Here is a 20,269-nt window from a genome sequence, read left to right as displayed (position 1 = left end):
TACATAAATTACACTTAGATATTAAACGCAAGTTTCCTTTCAACACAGACTTCAAAAATTCGAAACAAAAACTCCTACATAAAGAAACTTTGTTAACCTATATTCATTTCTCTCTGAAACCATACAGGTTACTACAAACATGTCTACAGAAAATTTTGGAGGACACTTTTCCTGAAATTCCAGGATACTGCCTACTATCCTGAAAAAGGTGCGCAGTTGCACCCCATGCCTAGAAATACCTAGGAACCGCAAGGTTCTTACTTGATTTTATGAGCCACTGTCAATCCACTTTTCTTTCTGAAATACTATTATTTTCAAGTAATTACACTTTATATAAGTGTTTACTACTGACAGAGCCCTGCATGTCATATGAAACTGTGCTCTGATGTACAAAGCCAGAGAAGGTGAAAACATTCAGCCCTAATACAGTACTATCCTTTTAAATAACCACAGTTTGAACTGATTTAGAGGGAAGACCAACAGAACAAGAAAATGCAGCAGCATCTCGAAGCCCTTGCGATACAACGTCACCAGCTTAGTGCCTATGGGAAGGTTTCGTGGGATTCAGCTGTCATCGATAGATGACGACAACGATGCACAACGCGGATGCACTTCTGCAGACTCACCAGTTAGGATTTGGCAACCCAGAAGCCCCTATAGAAATTCCCTATGGCATTTCTAGTAGACTTCAGTTTCCCCTTTTTCCAGTCCCAAATCATTTCGTCTTCTTACACTGAAAAATTAACTTGACTTCGTTTCAGCCTCTCTAGCTTTTAACTGCGGGCCTGTGTCCTGCCCAACTCCATCCTCTTTCCCACCCTCCTCCAGACCCACCCATCTCTGAAATTCATGGGATGAGAAGCGGCTGAGTGGAGGCTCATGGGGAGGGGATGAGATGAGATTTACCAGAAATTCTAACTGCCTACACATATCAGTAACTACAGGTGGTCTTTCTTCTCAGTAATTTTCAGGAGCAGCTAAACCCACAACGCCTATCTATAGTTAACATTGTGCTTCGCTTCCATTTTGCACTATGGTGGTTTTTTGAAGCCAAATATGACAAGAAAAATTCCAGATACATTCTTACTACACATGAAAACTCACTGCGCTGCAAGTTTTGCAAAAAGTAAATCCACTTTTGAAGAAAGAGTCACTCAGCAGCTGTTCCAACTGGGAAACCCGAGTTCTGGTGCTGCACCTTAACTCAAAAACAGTTGTTATTCTTCTCTCAAACAAGCACTTACATGAAATCTTTGAAAATATATTCCCTCCAAACTAAAAAATAGATAAATGCAATTGTAATGGAAATGTAATCTACTTTATTTCAAAGCAGGGTATCCCAGTGTGTTTGGGATTTGGTGCAACATTGATCTCCAAGGAAGCAAGACCAGGCACATTAGGCTACAGGTTTGAAGGGCCTCTTTCTCCAGATAGGTCTGGAGTAACAGAAGATTCTTCTGCAGCTGAAGCAAAAGGAATGGGTTACTTTGAGGCAACCTAAATTACTTTGCAATGGCCAAAGAGAGAAACACATTCTCATTTTGCACAGATTTTCTGTGGAGAAATGGGAAGAACAGTAACTTACAACATGCCTTGCAGCTACCCCCAAAATATTCACCCATTCAGATACTTAGATGCAAATCTTAACAACCAACACAGACGGGATCGAGTGCACCCTCAGCAAGCTTGCAGATGACACCAAGTTGTGTGGGGTGGTGGACACGCTGGAGGAAAGGGATGCCATCCAGAGGAACCTTGACAGGCTGGAGAGATCAGTCCGTGCAAACCTCTAAGTTCAACAAGGCCAAGTGCAAGGTCCTGCACGTGGGTCGGGGCAATCCCAAGCACAAGTACAGGCTGCTGGGCAGAGAATGGATTGAGAGCAGCCCTGAGAAAAAGGACTTGGGAGTGCTGGTGGATGAGAAACTCAACATGAGCCGGCAATGTGCACTGGCAGCCCAGAAAGCCAACCACATCCTGGGCTGCATCAAAAGGAGTGTGGCCAGCAGGTCAAGGGAAGTGATTCTGCCCCTCTACTCTGCTCTCGTGAGACCCCACCTGGAATACTGTGTTCAGCTCTGGAGTCCCCAACACAAGAAGGACATGGAGCTGCTGGAGTGGGTCCAGAGGAGGGCCATGAAGATGATCTGAGGGCTGGAACACCTCTGCTATGCAAACAGGCTGAGAGAGTTGGGGCTGTTCAGCCTGGAGAAGAGAAGGCTCCAGGGTGATCTTATAGCAGCCTTCCAGTACTTAAAGGGGGCCTACAGGAAAGCTGGAGAGGGACTTTTTACAAGGGCATGTAGTGATAGGACAAGGGGCAATGGTTTTAAACTGAAAGAGGGTAGATTTCAATTAGATCTAATGAAGAAATTCTCCACTCTGAGGGTGGTGAGGCACTGGAATAGGTTGCCCAGAGGAGCTGTAGATGTCCCATCCCTGGAAGTGTTCAAGGTGAGGCTGGATGAGGCTTTGAGCAACCTGGTGTAGTGGAAGGTGTCCCTGCCCATAGCAAGAAGACTGGAACTAGATGAACTTTAAGGTCCCTTCCAACCTAAACCATTCCACAATTCCATTATTCTATTACAAACAAACATAACAAGACTGGACTCTCCTCTTCTAAAACAAACTTTTATTCTTCAATGCTAACTAAAATAAAATAGCCTCCTATCACAGTATTTTAAACATATAACTTCTGAATCTGTACGTAGGGGCAGGGGAATGCCCAAACTTTTTAAGGACAAAAGAAAGCCTAAGAAGTTACAATTACTAAAATTAGGCCAAATACTGCATTAATAGCTCATAAGAGCTGCTCACAAAGTACACTTTCTGGAGTAACTTCAGAATTGGACATACAGCCTTGTTATTTTCATGAATTAGTCATTTACAAGAACTTGGCTCAAGACATGGATGCAGAACCAAGAAACGTGTAACTTTACAGGTAATAAGCTGATACTTTATCTCACAGAAATTGCTTTTGATTTCATTGACTAGTCCAGATTTTAAAAGAGTAAATAATAAATGCCCATCCCCTCTAATATACGGTTCTGCTATCTACGCAGAAGATATACATCAACTGCAAAGTATTAACTCCATAACTCAGATCACTTACTGAGACAGCGATAACAAAATTATGTTGTCTGCAGAACCAAAACCAATCCTAGACATTTAAAATTCACCACAGCTTTTAAACTATGGTCATGCTTAAACTATGCAGTACAGAACAATCCCGCGCAGACATATCAGGTTGAATCCCAAAACAACGTAGGCACTAGAGCACTGCAGTGTACCCTTCTTTTGGCACATCTACTTAACCAGGCACACCATCCCACTGATACAGCTACCCTTGAACTACTTCTACAGATGCAAGCAGTGCATTCAGTTACTCAGACCTTCACAGACTGAAGGTCATTGCAGAGACCAGGTATGCCTTTGTCACACACTGCTGCTTAACACCTCTGCCAGTCCATCATCACTTAACAGTCCTTCACTCAACACAGGATTGTAAGATACAAACAAGAAATTATGAAAGATGTTTTAAAAAAATCAACAACCCAATAACTTAAGGTATTATAGCATGTGAGAAAAGAAGACAATCTTACTGAGCTGCGAACAAGATACTTCTAGGACACTGGTTTTGGTGAACATGGAGCAAAAACTGGGATAATGAAATACCTAAAACAAATGGCTATCAGGGACGAAGAACTCCAAAGATACCACATCCTAGATCCTACAAAATGTTTTTTATCAACAGCTTTGGAATCATAAACATAGACTCCTTTAACTACATAAATACCATTTGCTTGCTTTGGCAGAAATGAAAGTCTGTATGAATACTTTTCCAAAGTTCACTGTTCTTATTATGCAAACATAATAGCTGTTTAAAGCACTTTCCAAAAGATCTCCACCAAGCAGTATTTTAACTAATAATATTTTCCATTTAATAGTAACCTCAAGATAATATGAGAAAGAAAGAAATATATTTAAAACTTCAATACTGAGTCACCCAATGCAATCCGATGAAATACACAATTCTGGTTACTCAATAAAATGGTATTAAATGGCCAAAGGAAAAAAAAATAGGTAATTTATTAGCTATTTTCCCACTTGTGAGAATTCAATAAATAATGTCAAATAGTGTGTGTGATAGGGAGTTGAACAGTATACTTACCTAAAGACCTATTCTTTTACGAAACACTTGAGGCTGGGGGAAGTATTTCTACTTTGTGTTGAACATACAGAAAAACTCTGAACACATCTCAAGAACTTGTACAGAATTATACAACAGGAAAGTTTTCATAAATTCTTTTCTGACAGATCCTGTATCAGTACATCTTTCACTAGAGAGTGGAGCGAGACTGATTAAGTTTAAAAATCAAGCCCGAACAACAAACTACACAGCTCTGGTATGAGGCAAAATGCACCTACGCTAGGGATGGCCAAGCAGAAACAAGGTTTTTGTCCATAATCATTTTCATCTGGTTCATAGAAGTACTGGCTTGGGAGCAGGCCAACTAACTGGAGGGTCCTACTGTGTGGGGGCTTGTCTGAGGGCAGGGAGCAAGTGGCATTCACCAAGGTTTAATCAAGCAGGTTCCATTAAACAGCCACCCCAGGCTAACGGTGGCAACGTGCTCACTGAACCTCAGCGAAAAACACAGCAAAACAGAACTGAAGAGGAACTCTATTCTTTAAGAGGCTGCGATTTACAATTTCTATTAAAGCTTTTCAAAACTGATGCAGAAGAATTTGCCTGATAAAATGAGTACCACGTCACACCATCACCAGGCTTCTCCACACTTCAAGTTCCCTTATTCGAAACTAGGGGTAAAAATTAAAACCAACATTGCTTCTAGTGACATAAGCATTACAATTCATGCTATTTTAAGAGGGATTAACTTTTTACAAAAATGAAACTGCTGATGAGATACCACATCCCGAAAACTTCCTGACTCTATAGTTCAGATTGCCATAGGCAGCACCCGAAAGCAAGGGTCCTCACACCCACCAGCAATAACTGAGAACATCCCTCTGTTATAAAAATCCATATCAGCGTAAGGCTGTAACTTCATCTGTGAGATTAAGCTTTTCCCTCACCAATAGATATCCCATTCTGTAATCCTTAAAGTTAAAGTTAACATTTTAATTTGTACAGTGCAAAGGAAAATTCTGTCCTCATGTCCCCAAAAGTTTTACTCAGCTGGCTTATGTCCTATTGCAGTATTCAAAGCAGAAAATGAAAATGATTACTGCTTCTTCCAGGTAACACTTTCAGTTTCCATTTTCCAAACACTTTGAAAAGCACAAAAAGTAAAAAATTCACTTTATTCTCAGTCTTCTGAATGGCATCCTTCTAAATAAAACATTTCAAAGGAGTTAAACGGTCTTAAGTATTGCAGTTGTACTTCAGAATGCTCCCATCATACGAGAAACCACTTTACAGACAAGCCAATGGAAAACTAGATACAACTTGCCCAAGCCCGTAAGAAAAACAGGATTTGAAAATAGTGCATGGTTCAAACTATTGTTTTATCCCTATTATTCTAATTTTAAAACCTTTAATGATGATTCCTCTTGTATTCACAGATAATTTAACATACATTCCAACTTCAGAATTTATTATCCACATCAAGGAACTGGCTTGAAAGACTGCAATCACACCGAAGCTACAACTATAACTATCACATCAGTTAATACAGACATTAACACTACAGTATATACTGATACTAAATTTCTCAAATTAAGGGCACAATATCATAAATAAAACTAAAGTGCATGTTTTCTTAAACAAATGAAGTGCACCATAAAATCAATTCAAGACCACCTAGCTAGAAAAACTTTATAGAAAACAAACCGTATCAAGCCTTATCGAGTCAGGAGCTCAGCTAGTTCCTTTTCATCCACACAGCAGCCAGCCACAAACGACAGAAGCTGGGAATGCACAGGTTGATCTTTATTTCTAGAGAACAGTATACATGCTGAATTTCGATGCAGATATATTAGTTCATTTTGAGAGCTAAATAAGAAACTCAAAATGTGAAACAGTAAGGACAGTAAGCAGAAATTTAGAAGAAATCTATGACCACCTCAGACCTTTAAAAGCTTTATTTTTCTTCACCTTCGAGGCAGCTGTCTGCTGATACATTAAAAAATTCAGAGCAGCTCCAGGCTGTTCCTACAGCCCAGTGCCAGACAAGTTCAATACCACACAAATACCCCAGTTACATATGGCTGGGTTTGGCCATGTGAAACGAACGGATGAAACTGGCAGACTTTCACCTCATTCCACTACGGCCTGCAGGCTGCCTAGCTGGCCTGCCTGCTGATTCATCCCTCAGAGGCTGGGTGGGAGCCTTCTCCGTGCTGCAAACAGAGGAGCACACATGTGTAGGCCACAGGAAAGGACTTCTCAGGCAGAAAGAGCAGACATGTATGTCACCTCATCTGCTCAAACCTGGGCTTGGACTTTCCATGAAGGGTGGGAAGCCAACCTCCCCAGTAGGCAGTGACTATACAACCTTTAAAAGCTGAGCTCGCATCTTGTCTGGAACTACATCTAAAAGTAAACTTCTGTTTGTTGCTTGCCCCCACTCCCCACACCAAACAGGACAGTCTTTGTTACTCAATACAGGAAGCACTGGAGTGAAATTAAAAAAAAACAATCTCCAAAGCTGATCCAGGGAATGGAAACAGTATGCTACACTTCATGTTGTGTTTCTGAATCTTTTGTCTCAAAGTCCTTATAATCTCAATTTTCAAAAAGGGACCTGAATGCTACACAGCTCATTGATGCCACTGCCTGACAATACCCACTAAACTCTGCTAGGTCACCCTCCAAATGTCCCAGACAGCACCAGCTACCCCAGCACACAGATAAACACCAGAAGGCAGCACTTCTCTATCTTTTGCCACCTTCTAGACCTTCAAGTCCATACTTTAAACTCTTCTGGCATCTATGAACCCAGCAGGACTAAAAGGCAGAAGTTTGTGTCATTTTAGATATTATGCTTCTCAAAACGTAACAACATTAAATTCCTGAACACTAAAAGCATAGCCTCCTACTCCATTTTCTGATAATTTTATAGACTTGACAATGCCAGGTAGTTGCAAAAATGCATGCCCAAAAGAAGGCTAAGTCAGGACTCATAAGATAATCTGTGAATTTTTAAAACCATGATATTTTTTTTTAGTTGGTTGGTTTAAAAAAAAAACCACAAAACTTTCCAACAAAAAAAATATTGTTTGTTGAAATAAGCATTCTAAAATTAAGTCTACTATAAACATTTATAAAATGATAGAGACATTGAAATATACAGCAACTGATTCCAACAATTAGTCTTTTTTAAAAAATATCTTACTTTCACTATATACATTTTGAGAGACAAGCAGCAAAACAGTTAAACAGAGCTTAGCCTGCTGGAAAATCTGGCATGTTCCAGCCATATGAAAGAGATCATGCTAAAAGCACCACTGGTATCAGATTATGAATAGACACCCAATGTTATCACAGTACCCTATTAGAAACTGAACTATACCCAGATTTTGTTCTATTATCTATAGAATATCCCCAGATGTACCTCTAAAACCCGCTGTTGATATGGCTTCCCTTCTACTTGTTTATTCCTCTGTAAACCACTCTATGAACTCAGGAGGAAATGTGCATGTTAAAGAACAAGGTGAGTTCTTAAAGCAATGCTAAGCTACTTGCCATTAAACACAACACCATTATACTCCGTACTTCCACAGAGTCTCACAAAAGATGCTAAATACCTATTAAAAAAAAAAACAACTATCTTCACCTACCATAGGTGATGTGTTCTTTTCCTAGGAGACGACAGCTGATTAAAAAGACAAAGCAGTGAATTTGAGCACTGGTAAGATTTTCTATTATTAAAAAAATTCCTTTACTCAGCTATAATTTCACCAGACTGGGAGCAGGGAGTAGAGGTCTCAATATAAACATGAGATTGGAACTATTTCAGCACCATTAAATTAAAAGTAAATTTTTGTAGCACAGATACCTTCTAACCATTAACAACAGTTTCAGACTATTTCACGGTCACAATCACAGACAGATTTTTTTAAGACATCTGTAATAATAGGCCACTGAGAATCTTACTAACCTTAGTCTTTTTAAAATTTTGCCTTTATACTATAATAATAAAACTTCAGTCACTGCCACCCTCACTCCAAACCTCTTGATGAAGATTCACAGAGACCTCAAACAGCTACAGGGTTGTTGTCATTGCTAAAATTAGACTGGCTTCAAAACATCTTGAGTGGCTGGGAACTGTGAATTTCATATGAGTAGGTTTATTTTATAACAGATTGGCATAAACAGACTTCACAGCCTGTTTAAAAAGGTAAAAACTGAAGTGTTCACATTAAATCTTGAAAGCTATAAAATTATTCTGCTGCTCCAGGTAATTTCTTCCAGCATTCTCTATATTAAAGCAGGGGACGGAGCTGTACCTGATCTTATTTCTTTATAGACAGAAACTATCGTTTACAGAGATTTAGGAAATACCTCCCAGAAAGGATACTGCACGTGAGGATTTGTTACCTTAAAATACGGAACAGCAGCAGCAAGGAGAAAAACACCTCTGAAATAAAGGAGGAAAGAAACTTTTATTTATCTGTGAACTATTTAGCAAGGCCACAAACACAGGGTCCTTTAGACTTTCCCACAAGAGAATCTGTCTTTTGTTTCATCGAATCACTTACAAGAAGAATGTTTATGACTAACTATAACAGTCAGGAACATTAGCTGTCTGGCTTTCCGTAATTTTGTAAGTGCAAGCCCTAAAGCCATAGTGTGAAAACATACTGTAACTACACAGTCCAGCTTAACGTGCATCATGTCTCTTTCTCTGTAGTGCTAAATCTGGCTAAATACTAGAACTTTGATAGGTGGGAAATTACTATTAAAACACAAAATATTATGAAACTTGTATTTCTTCTGGATCTCTTTGACAAGAAACTCCGCTTGAAACACAAAATGCAGATTTTTTCTAAACCATTATAATGCATTAGGTTCACCTATAGCAGAAGAAAAAAACAGTGATCCAATGTAAGACCTATCAGAAGGACAATGGCCTAAAACTTGCAGTTATTTAGTTTTCCTTTGCTAGCTCATTACACAATCCAATGCTTCCTCTCAAGTATACAGAAAGTCCAGATTTATCAGATATCTTTTGCACAACAGAGCACACTTACTATAGTCAGAAAGTTGCTGAGCAGAAAAAACACTCTCACGAGAAGATATAAGGACCAGAACAAAATTCTACAAAGTCACGATGGGGTGCAGTTTCATGATGTCTTTATTCCAATCACTAAGAGAATCTTGCTACTTCCCAACAAGGAACAAAGTTTTTAGTCAGCAATCATCATATCTGTGCCCAGGGAATATAAGTCACATTCTGCCTCCTTTGAACTTTAAAACTGCACATCTCATAGTGAGAACAGGCTTCTCTTGTGCTCTTTCTGTAGCTTAAGAGCATCCTTTGGATAAAGTTTTACACTTTTTCTCCCACCACTGAACTCGCGCTAAATGTAGAATAAATAGCATTCAACTTGTAATGGTCTTTTGGTTGTTCTGATCTGAAGGTCAAATTAAATTTGGTAATTTGTCTATCTCTGTTTCTCATTTGGGGCATGACAGAACTGGGCAAAGGAACAACTGGTTATCCTGTACAATGACTGGTTTTAATCAAAAGGTATGAACATAAAGTCAACTTTGAAGTCTACAATGCCCTTGAGAACATGGCAACAACTCATCCAGGAACTCTGTTTCAGGAACAGATATATTCAAAGACACAGGCTGAAACCCACTGTCAGCTGCACTAAGCATAATGAATCAAAGCAACTAAGGTGGCATTTTTGAATGAGCAAGGTGATAAATCTTGGCATAAATCTATGGTAATCTATGGAAGTATTAATACGAGTGAGAATATTCTCTAAACACCCTTGAATTTGCAGAATTCATGGGCCATAAGTATCTCTCTCAAAAGATTCTATTTAGGAGTCAAACAGTTAATCTCATGCTGCTAGAATTTCATGCTTGAGTGGCCTTTGTGTCATCAGATGTCTTCAGGCACTCAGACCCCAGAATATACCAAAGAGGTGGGAGAGTCAAGGACAATCACAGTCGAAGTAGAGTCCCAGCATGACCTGTGGGAATGCTTCCAAGCACTCTAGTAAAGAAAGGGAAAGAAAGGAGGGACAGAAGAGACAAAAAACCCTTTGGCCACAGAAAAAGGACTGACTCTTCCTGCAATTAATGCATGAAGAAACCACATGCATTGCTTCAAAACAGCAAAAGTGTCCTACTTTACCTCCGGATGTAGTTTCCATTCCAGCAGATCTAGCTTCTGCCTCCAAGTCAATTGCATATAACATTTATTTTCACTCGACTGTAAAAAGAAATCAATAGCATCTTCTACTTAAGCCAGCAGGGAACGAACAACAAAATAACCTTATCACATGTGAGGCCCAGTTTATGGGAACGCATGTTTAAAGCTATACTGTCTGAGACTCTCCCCAGTTCGTACCTGTGCTCTTACTTAGACCAGAACCCTTATCCTCAAGTGAGCAATCCCACACTCTCAGCACACACAAGAATGCTTTGCATATTGGAAAGCCTGACCTCAGTGTGCTTTCATCTACAAGATGAAATGACCCTAGATTATTTCAAGATCATGAACTTTGTAGAAATCAGATGACAAATGACAGAGAAACAAGCAGTTATGCAGTAGTCTTGTCTGAAAATATTTATTTAAGAACTGTTAATCTCAGGAAAGAGAGAAGCAAACATGAATAACGCCCTTCAGAGATCTACTATTCCAGTAATCTCAGCTCCTCCAATTTTTCTCACAAACAGAAAAGTCAGTGCTGCTTTTCAACAACATTTCAAATAAAACTAAAAATTAAAAAAAAAAAAACCCACACCAACCAAAAAACCCAACTCACACTTCCAGACACCATTTTTGCAAAGGTCAGTTAACACTCTCTCTACAACATTCCTTCCCTTTCAGGCAGTCTTATCAGATACGCTAACATTTCATAAATTTTTTTAAAAAAAACCTACTGCTAAATGAAAGAACTGTGCTCCCACAGAAAAGTCTAAGAAAAACATTACTAAATTCAGATAAACAAGTATCAGTCGATTCAAAGACTTTCACAGGATCTTGTTAACAACAATTAATTTTTATTTAAAAGGTTTCTGTACTTTTTTTTCTTCTTGAATCTGTTGACATAGCTCAAGTTCACAAGAGGTATAATAATTTCTAATATCATCACAACTAGCATTTTTACCTGTCAGTCATCTAACTTATAGTCAAGTGATCCATGTAAACCAAGTCCCCAGAGCTGGGATGTCTTTTATAAAACTAAATTATTTAGATACATGACACTCCAAGTCAAAACAGTAAAGTTTTTGTATTTGCTATACAAGTAGAAACTGTTTCCTGAAGTCACATGCTGACTTAGCCAATTTATTCTAGAAACCGTGGTCCTGGACCAGTTTCAGCCTTCCTTCAGGCAAACACGCTGTTACTGAAACAAATCTTTTTAAGGTCTAATACTGTGATTCGGTAAAAGAGAATAAAAAATTGCTGCCTGCATCAGTTCTCAAATGCCAGCAAAGAAGCTCAAGAAACAAGGTATCTTTGGAAGCAGAATGCAAGAGCTGCCAATCCCTTTTGCTGAAGACCTTACCTCCATCGTCCACATGGACTGTGCCATCTCCTGAAGCGTACATTAAGCAGCAGTGAGCACATGCAAACAGAATCTTATTTTACAATGCAGAACTCGGCAGTTAAAAATAGAGGAGGAAAACTTGGGTCAGAAGGCATCTATGCAAATCATGAGCTTGATTAGGGCCACAGAAGAGGCAAACGCATCCTTTCAGTAGGTATTTTCAAAAGACATGGGAAAATTTGATGTTACTAACAAACCTCTAGTTAAATTCGGTTAGAACATTCCACAGAAATTCTGGTTACTTTTGCAAGCACATCTGTAGCATTCTGAATCACGGCCATTTCTGGGTCCTGGGGTTTTTCGCTGGTTTTGCGTTTTGTTTTTAAATCATGCATATGAAAATACTGATCTTGAAAGTAAATTCATGAAAGTAACTTTACAACACTTCTACTTACAATACAACAGTTTAGATTGGATGATCCAGAAATACACCAACATACTAAATTTCTGTCAAGTAGTTCACAGGAGGAGTACTTAGCTTCTGACTTAGCCCCCTCTTACCAAGTGGAGAGCAGAAAGGAACCTCATGTTCCTCCTCAAGCACTTCCTTCTTTCCTGCAGCACTATAGGAAAACTCTTAGCCCCCTCAACTCTGTAACAGGAAGCTTCTTACCCTCTTCATCTCTTAAAAAAAAAAAAAAAAAACCCCACACACACACACACTAAATCTTGAGAGGTTTTACTTCATAGCTTATTACAGGCTAATTTCTGCACAAGTCTTCCTCTGCAAGCTTGACAAAAATCTTCATTTGTTCCTCTCAAACAAACGCAACCTCTTCTATGTCTCATTACTCGCACCCACCTCCCTCCTTCCTCAAGCTCCTACCACCACCACCACAATACCTTTGTGCTTACCATAGCAGCAAATGAAATACCAGTTGAATGCTATTTGCTTTCTGAAAGGCTATGGGCTCTACACATCATTTCTGCACTTTGTTTCAGGGAGAGTAACAGACGAAAGGACAGAATAGCCATGGGAGAAACCATATGCAAGAGCCTGTGGGAAACACTAAAAACTACTCATCACCACTTGCACTATCCTCTTGGGCAGGAAGCAAAGCCAGGGCACAGTTGCACCTGCAGCTCTCAGTAAGGCACAGTTATGAAATACTAATGATTTCTTCCTAGATTGGGGGTTTTTTATTAGAATGCATTGCAGACAACTAGTTAGACTCTAGCGAGGCATGAACATCTTCAACCATTCTACCTTCCTCAAGAAAAAAAAAATCGTGAAAGTCAGGAGCAAAACACAGCTTTTTAGACACCATCATTGGTAGTGATTTTGCTGCAGAGAAAGGTGATTGTTCAAGACCAAATACATTGCTTTCTGACTTGGGTTGATATTTCTGTGATTTAGTCTGTCTCAGGACTATATTAGTAAACAGCAACTTCAGTTGAAAACTCAAGTTACTCACATTCAAGACTGTCAGAGAAAATAATGAGATGTAAATATATAAATTATTATAGACTCTCAAATATCTTACAAGTACGTACTTGCATTGGTACATAACTATCCAGTTTCACGTTCAAGAGAGTATAACCCTTGCCACACCAATGAGTTGCCTCTCTCTAACAGTAAACGTAACTGCAGCACACATGCATTCCTTCTTCCCCTGCAATTCCACCACCAGCAGTGTTCATCTGTAGCATTTAGTCAACTTGAGTGCAAGTTTCGTTTCCTGAAACACTTGCACTACACGACTTCAGCGATTTTGGTTCCGCAGAATAACAGTATGGGGAGAACAGTACACAAATTATTGCTGTACAAATATTGATTTAAGAGAATAAGCAGATTACCTTTTCCTCTTCTACGCTTAAAAGTCTCCTACCACCACAGTGATCTCAGTCGTAAGTGTGACCAGATGCCACCTCTGAACAGCATAATGATATTAGCAGAAACTCTAACCACAGCAAGTCGCTCCAGGAGAAAGCCTGTTTTTCCAATAGAGCCATGCCTCACAGCACGCTATTTTTTCTCTTAATCAGTATTTTTCCACTTCTGTTTCAAACAAGTAAGATTAATCAAATAAAAAAAAAAAAAAACAACAAACTAAAACAAACAACAGGTTACATGGCCAGGACCAGAGCCAGCATTCCTAGGTTAGATTATATGCTTGCCTTGGCTATGTGCTTCCCCTGTCCTTTCTCTTCCCTAACTTTCACTCAACTCTTCTGTGGACTTGGATGCTGTAAGCATTTCAGATCCATGTTAAGAACTTTGCATTAATGCTTCTGCACACAGATATCAGCTCAAGGAGGAAAACAGACTTCTCTTTAGTTACAAGCTTACAGTACTCAAAAATGAGGGGGAGAGAAGATTTCATTTGTCTCCCCCCTCCTATGCCTGTACTTTACAGTGATGTTTTTGGACTTGCATCACTGTTGCCCAGTTTCCAAAAGGGAATTCCATATTTAGCAGCTAAAGTGAACCCTGTTTTATACCAATTCTCTTGTTTGAAAGTTACAGATACATTAACCACAAAATAATCTGACAAGTTAGAAAGAGTGATTTTCTTTTTTTAAAAAAAAAAGTGTATTATTATATTAGCGTATAAATCTGTACATTTCATTCAGCTGATACATTGTACAGTACAGGGCAGTGGCAAATCTTTTATACTTGCCAAAGGATAACATGGCAGGAAGGTCTGCAGAGGCAGTGCCAGCTATCGAGACAGCAGCAAGCCTGGGGGCTGCCCAGGGCGCAACTCCTGGCCCTTCTGCTGCCACTGCCTTGGCAGTTGATCCCTTCGTATTTCTGTCATTCCCTCCATAACAAGACTGATGCACTCATCTGCTTTTAAAAAGGTGATTTAAAACATATTGATTAAAAATTTTACCTACATCATTAGTTGGGGAGAAAGAAAAAAAAAAAAGCTGCCTGTAATTTTATTTTAATAACTTCTGTTGCTCAAACCAAGGCAGTGAGTCGAAGAAAAGTAACACTGCCGTAGTGTGAGAGAACGCAGCCAGCTCAATTGTTTATTTAAAGGTACGCAAAAGCAGCAACAACTAGAAAGGTTTTATTCACATGAAGATTTCAGCTTTTGCAAGTGCTAGATCTGCTGTCACTGCTACAGAAGGAAGAACAGTGGCCTATTTTCTGCTCGACTGGAGCATCCATTAGTCCTTGCGTGCTCCTGACTAACCAAGAGTGGTGTATTTTCAGGATGGTGACTTGGCCAAACATCCTTCTGCAGGTGAGCTGACATGCTGGTGAAGGAACAGAAATACTTTGTAGTGGCCTGCACTGATAGACTGATCTTTTCTGAACAATAAAAGGAAATAATTCAGGCATATACAACAAACAATTTCCAACCCTCGCTTCATCCTGAAAATTGCCTCCCATGTGATAAGGGGATACACGAAGTGAAACAACTAAGCACAACATCGTGGTTTAAACCACGGTCAAAGGAGCGGCAAGGAATGCAACAAGGAGAGGTAAGACATGAAATGAAATCTCACTGTCCTAACCGCGACTGGAAAAATTGCATTCCTTGTTTTACTGGACAAATGTCAACAAGTGCCCAAAAAAACATTAGCAAAACTCAACATGATGTTTTGAGGCAGTACACACACACAAAAATCGTAACGGACTTTCCAGCTACATAAAGAGCTAAAAACTTAACGCCAACAACTGAATTGCCATCGTGAGACTTATATTGCTATTTCTCTATTGGTGTGGGGTTTTTTTCTTCTCAAAGCCACTGGTCCAGATTTTGCGTACACTGAAATAAACCATTAAGGCAGTTATATATATATATATATATATATATATAAATAAAAGACCTCTATTTTCTAGCACTTGTAGACTACAAAGATATTAATGAAAGTTTGGTAAACCCAAGTGCCTAATTTAACTAAATGCATAACGCAGGGAACGACCTCCACACTGCACGAGAGCACACAAACACTACTGAAGGAAACGGAAGCTGCAGGTGCTCAACATCTTTAAAAATACACTCATGCAGTGCATGCAAACGTCACACCAACACAGTTCAAACCTGACTGCTTATTTAAAAAAAAAAAAAAAAATCTTTTAACTTCCACAGAAATCAATCAGCTAACTAGAAACATGCCTAAACGATATTCCACTCTAGGCTGAAAAAGCCAAACTAAGCCATTACTTTGTCGAAAAAGTGTTTTTATGCCCAAGCCATTCACGGAGATCCAAGCAACACAAACACTTTTTTTACAAGCATTTTATTGAACAGCCTGCCAAGCTCCGTGTAAACACATTTTACTATTTCATAAAGTTTATTCGCCAAGTTTTTGAAACGTGAAGTGACAGGCTCTCAGTGGAATTTCTGCAGGGCTACAAGGTTCTTACTGCCCTCAGTCTCCCGAGACTGTAAACTGACTATAAGAAGCAAGTAGCCAGAATCTTTTTCTACAAGAACGCCTTGCAAATTTTAAATACTGTAACAGTCTCTATGATCAGCCAAAGAAGCATTCCTTTACATGAGGCTCAAAATCCCCCAGTGATCAGCACACTATAAATACGCATCAGTGCTGGGTTTCTGTTGCCAGCACTAGAAAAAGTTTCTCTCTGTCATTAAGAACCCCTTAAATTTAAGAACTGATGCTAACTAAATATCCTTTGCCCAACAGAGATCTTTTAGCTAGATATTTTCATAAGGAAATCACCTTATCTTAATAATTCAGGTTGTTTGCTGATTTTTTGTAACTTGTTCACATCTTACTGTCACCCAAGACCCTAAAGTTACACCAAAGCAACTGAGAGTGAACTCACCAATGCCATAAAAAGGAAAACCAAAGAAAAGGGAGAATAACCCACTTCCCAAGCTTTAGAAAGTAAAACCTCTGAGTATACAGTACAGTTGCATTTGTGCCAGATTATATTGCATTTCAATCTCTCACTGCCTACTGAAACTTTGCACTTCCTTTTACCAGTCAGTTTTCTTACAGCTCAAGGTCTCCCTTTGATTATCCCCAGCTCTGACACATTAACTACCTTCTTATCGTGTTTACTTTTGCTTTACCACCCAATTTGCATTTATACTACTATTATTATTGTAGGAATTTTGAAGACGTCCTTTATGGTGCTTTGTAGCATCAGTGTAATTTTTGCAATGGCTTTCCATTGCCAACGATGGAAATGAAACAGGTAAAATAGACATCAAATTTCTTTTTTTTTTTTCATAAACGGTAAACTCAAAGCTCTGCCTCTTCTTACAACAGTAATTTTAGGATTACTACATCAAAGAACAGTAAAACACATTTAACCAGCATTTCGGGTGTTCTTACTACTGCTTCCTCTCATATATCCATATACAAAAATATAAATAAATTAAAACTTAAAAAAAACCCACAACTACTAAATCCCCAAATATTAGAAGAGCTCAGTAGCAGCTGTAATACCCAGAAAGGCTTTAACATTTCCTTTTCAAGTTAGCTATACTCTAGTATTCTTAAGGTTACAGAGCAAGCTAGTCCGAATCAGAGCTTATTTCCTAGCATTTAATCCTCTACATGAATTAGTGTGCTACCTTTCAGTTATTAATCACTTTGATACTACATCCTCTTAACTCAGAGTTTAAATTTTCAAGACACACATGAATGCAATTTACTTTTACGGAAAAACCCCTGGACTTCTCTATTAATCTACAGCAGCAGTGTTCCATTAACCACTTCCAGAACTTTATTTTTTAAAATTGCCATTTTTTCCATATTCAGTCTTTTCTTTTTCAAAGCTTCAGGTGCCTATAATGCAAGGCTAGAACTCTTTGGCTTTCCGTTAGAAAGGTATCACCTCCGATTTGCAAGTCTATTTTGTCAAACTTCACAGTATGCTTAAAACACTTCTGTGAAAGCAGTCCGTGTTTGCGCACTATTCCCGTGCCACAGTGAAAAAGCACTTACTGGCTCTTCTGAAAGAAAAGGGTTGCATTCAGAACCCACACTTGCACAGGAGCCTTACTCAGGCCTCAGCATTGCTCCTCTTCAAAGACTGCACACCAGTCAAGCAACCCCAAATTGCAATCGGAGTTCTCCACTGCTCTCTTAATCACAGTACAGTGAAAATGGCATCCACCGGCCGCCTACACCATGGTGCCAGCTGTCTTTTCCCCAGGGAAAAGAAGGAAGCCCTGCTCAGCCAACGCACATGGGCTTAATGGCTAAACGACCTCTCTGGATCTAGCCAGCAGCCAGGTGTTTGGCGACAGGGCCTGCTGTCACGCTCTCGCATGGGAAACAGGGCCGACGGAGAAACACACCTCCCGCACACCTGCGCGCAGGTACCGACAGAAGCTGCCAGCTCCGCCTGCAAGGAGCCCCCCAGACACGCTGCCAAGCCCAGCCCGCCGGCTCTGGGTTCGAGCAGGGTACCTGGGGCTGGGGCCGGGGCCGGGGCCGGGGCCGGACCGGGCACCAACACACTCCCCAGGAGCTTCCCGGGCCGCTTGGGCCCGTCAGCCTGAGCCCCGGGGCGGGGCGGGGCGGTCGGTAGCCAGGTGCTCCTCGCACCGAACTTGCTCGTTTTCCAATCCCCCGCCAACCTCCCGGCGCAGGATGTCAAAGCACAAACGCGGTCACACAAAAGATGAAAGCGATGACGTGAAACCCGGTGTGAAAACCAAAGGCGATCCCAACGGCACAGCCCGCTGACACAGCACCTCCCGCCGCGGCGGGGGGGGGGGGGGGAGGGGGGCGGGAAGGGGAGCAGAGCGGGACGCGCCGCCGGGGCCTCGGCCGCCGCCGGCGGAGCGCTGCCGCGTCCCGCGGCCGTTGGGACGGAGGGCACACGCGCGGGACCGCGACAGCAGGGCGGCGGGGGCAGCGACGGGACAGAGGCGGGCGGGCGGGCTCGTCTTCCCCTTACGCGACGCCAGGGCACCGACCCGCGATCGCACACACACCGTGCCGTGCCGTGCCGCAGGGCCGCCCTCGCCGCCAGGGCCGGGGCACCGGGGCCCGCTCCCAGCGCGGGGCGGGGGGGCCGCCCGGGCGGGCTCCGCGCTCCGGCCCCGCGCGCTGCCAAAAACTTTGCGGGGAGGAGAGGGCGCCGGCGCGGGGGGAGGGGAGGGGGAGCCCCGCCGGCCGTTGGCGGCCCGGCCCGGCGGCGCGGCGCGGCCCTTACCCGTCCTTGCGGCGGGCCTTGTAGACGTGCCCGTAGGTGCCTCTGCCCACTTTACAGCCCTCGTACTCGAACAGGTCCTCCACCCGCTCGCGCTCGGCCGCCAGCTTCGACTTGAACTCGTAGTCCATGTCTCGCCCATGGGCGGGGAGGGACGGGCAAGGGACGCGGCGGCCGGATCAGCACCCCCGGCTGGCAGAGCCCCCTCCCGGCGCCGCCATTTCCGGGGCTCGGCGGGGGCGGCGGGCGGGCGGGGGGGGGGGGGGGGGCCGTTTGTTTTTGTTTTGGTTTGGGGCTTTTCGACGGGGGGGAGGGGGTGCGCTCCGCCGCCACCCGCTTCAACTGGGCTCCTCGCGGCGCGGCGCAGGGGATGCCGGGAGTCGTAGTGCGGCTGCGGGCGCCAGAGCCGGCGCCGCGGGCGGGACACGACGGCGGCAGAACTACAACTCCCGGCATGCCCCGGGCCGCCCCAGCCAGGCGGCGCCGGCGCACTTCGCTCCCCGGGGACGCCGAACGTTTCAGCGGCCGCTGGGAACTTGCTGACTCTTCACATTGCGGGGCAGAGGCGGGAGCGGCGAGCACGGCCGGGCTCGGCGCCTCGCGCTGGGAGGGAGGGAGGGAGGGGGCGTGTGCGCGCGCGCGCGCCGCCGCCGCCGCGCACCGTAGCGCGCAGCGAGCTGCGGGGCACTGAATAGTGCGGCGGCTTGTTTATCTCGCGAGCTGCCATTCAGTGCCTGGCCCCGCCCGCATGCTGGGTGCTGCCCTCTGATTGGCCAGTCTCGGCCCGCCCCCGCCGCCAGGTCCCCGCCGCCGGCCCCGGGCTGCCGCGGGCGCGGGCGGGACTCCGCGCGCAGCGCCGTTGGCGCCGGTAGAGGCGCGAGGCGGGGCCGTTGCGGCCCGGGGGCTGTTTCGAGGCGGCGGCCCGAGCCCGGTGGGGTTGCGGCGCTGGGGAACAGACGCTGCTTCGCTGAAGGGTGGGGGCGCAGCCCCGGGAGCGGCGGTTGGAGCGCGTCCCGTGCCGGCGGCGCTCGGGCGCTGGCCTGCCCAAAGCAAACAGCGGGGCAGAGCCTTCGTCCCGCTCCCGGTCCTGGATGTGCCGGTCCGGTGGGGCCGCGCTGCAGGCCCGCGGCCGTTGGAGGCCGGACGGGGATTAGGGGGAGGAGGGGAAGGCTGGAGTAGGTGGCAGTTCCGTGCACGGTGTCACCTTTGCGTTGCTGCGGTTCAGCGTTGGAAACACGAATTCCCGATGGCCGGATGTAGCCAGACGCTAAAATAAACTCATTTTTCATACTAAGAATCACAGGAGGAGATGATAGGGTTTGCATTCAAATACTGACCCAGGCTTATTGCTGAGGCTTTCTGATTCCATAAAGCATAAAAGATTTTTAGACAAACAGTGATACTTTCAGGTTCAGC

At 43.0% G+C, this 20,269-nt stretch overlaps 1 protein-coding gene across 3 annotated transcripts in view; it reads right to left on the bottom strand.

The window, feature by feature from the left end:
• The window catches only part of CDK19 (cyclin dependent kinase 19), a 132,783-nt gene extending 113,711 nt beyond the window's left edge, over positions 1-19,072 (bottom strand). For all 3 annotated transcript variants that reach the window (XM_086631264.1, XM_086631267.1, XM_086631266.1), the window contains exon 1: positions 18,857-19,072. In XM_086631264.1, the coding sequence (XP_086487390.1) occupies positions 18,857-18,984 (128 nt within the window). In that variant the 5' untranslated portion in view covers positions 18,985-19,072. The remainder of the gene's footprint in view (positions 1-18,856) is intronic.
• Between the last annotated feature and the right edge of the window lie 1,197 nt (positions 19,073-20,269).

This window comes from Tauraco erythrolophus, chromosome 2, assembly GCF_009769465.1.
Source record: "Tauraco erythrolophus isolate bTauEry1 chromosome 2, bTauEry1.pri, whole genome shotgun sequence".
NCBI classification, from domain to species: domain Eukaryota; kingdom Metazoa; phylum Chordata; class Aves; order Musophagiformes; family Musophagidae; genus Tauraco; species Tauraco erythrolophus.
Note: the sequence above shows the minus strand (reverse complement) of the source record. Positions and strands in the feature narration are given on the sequence as shown.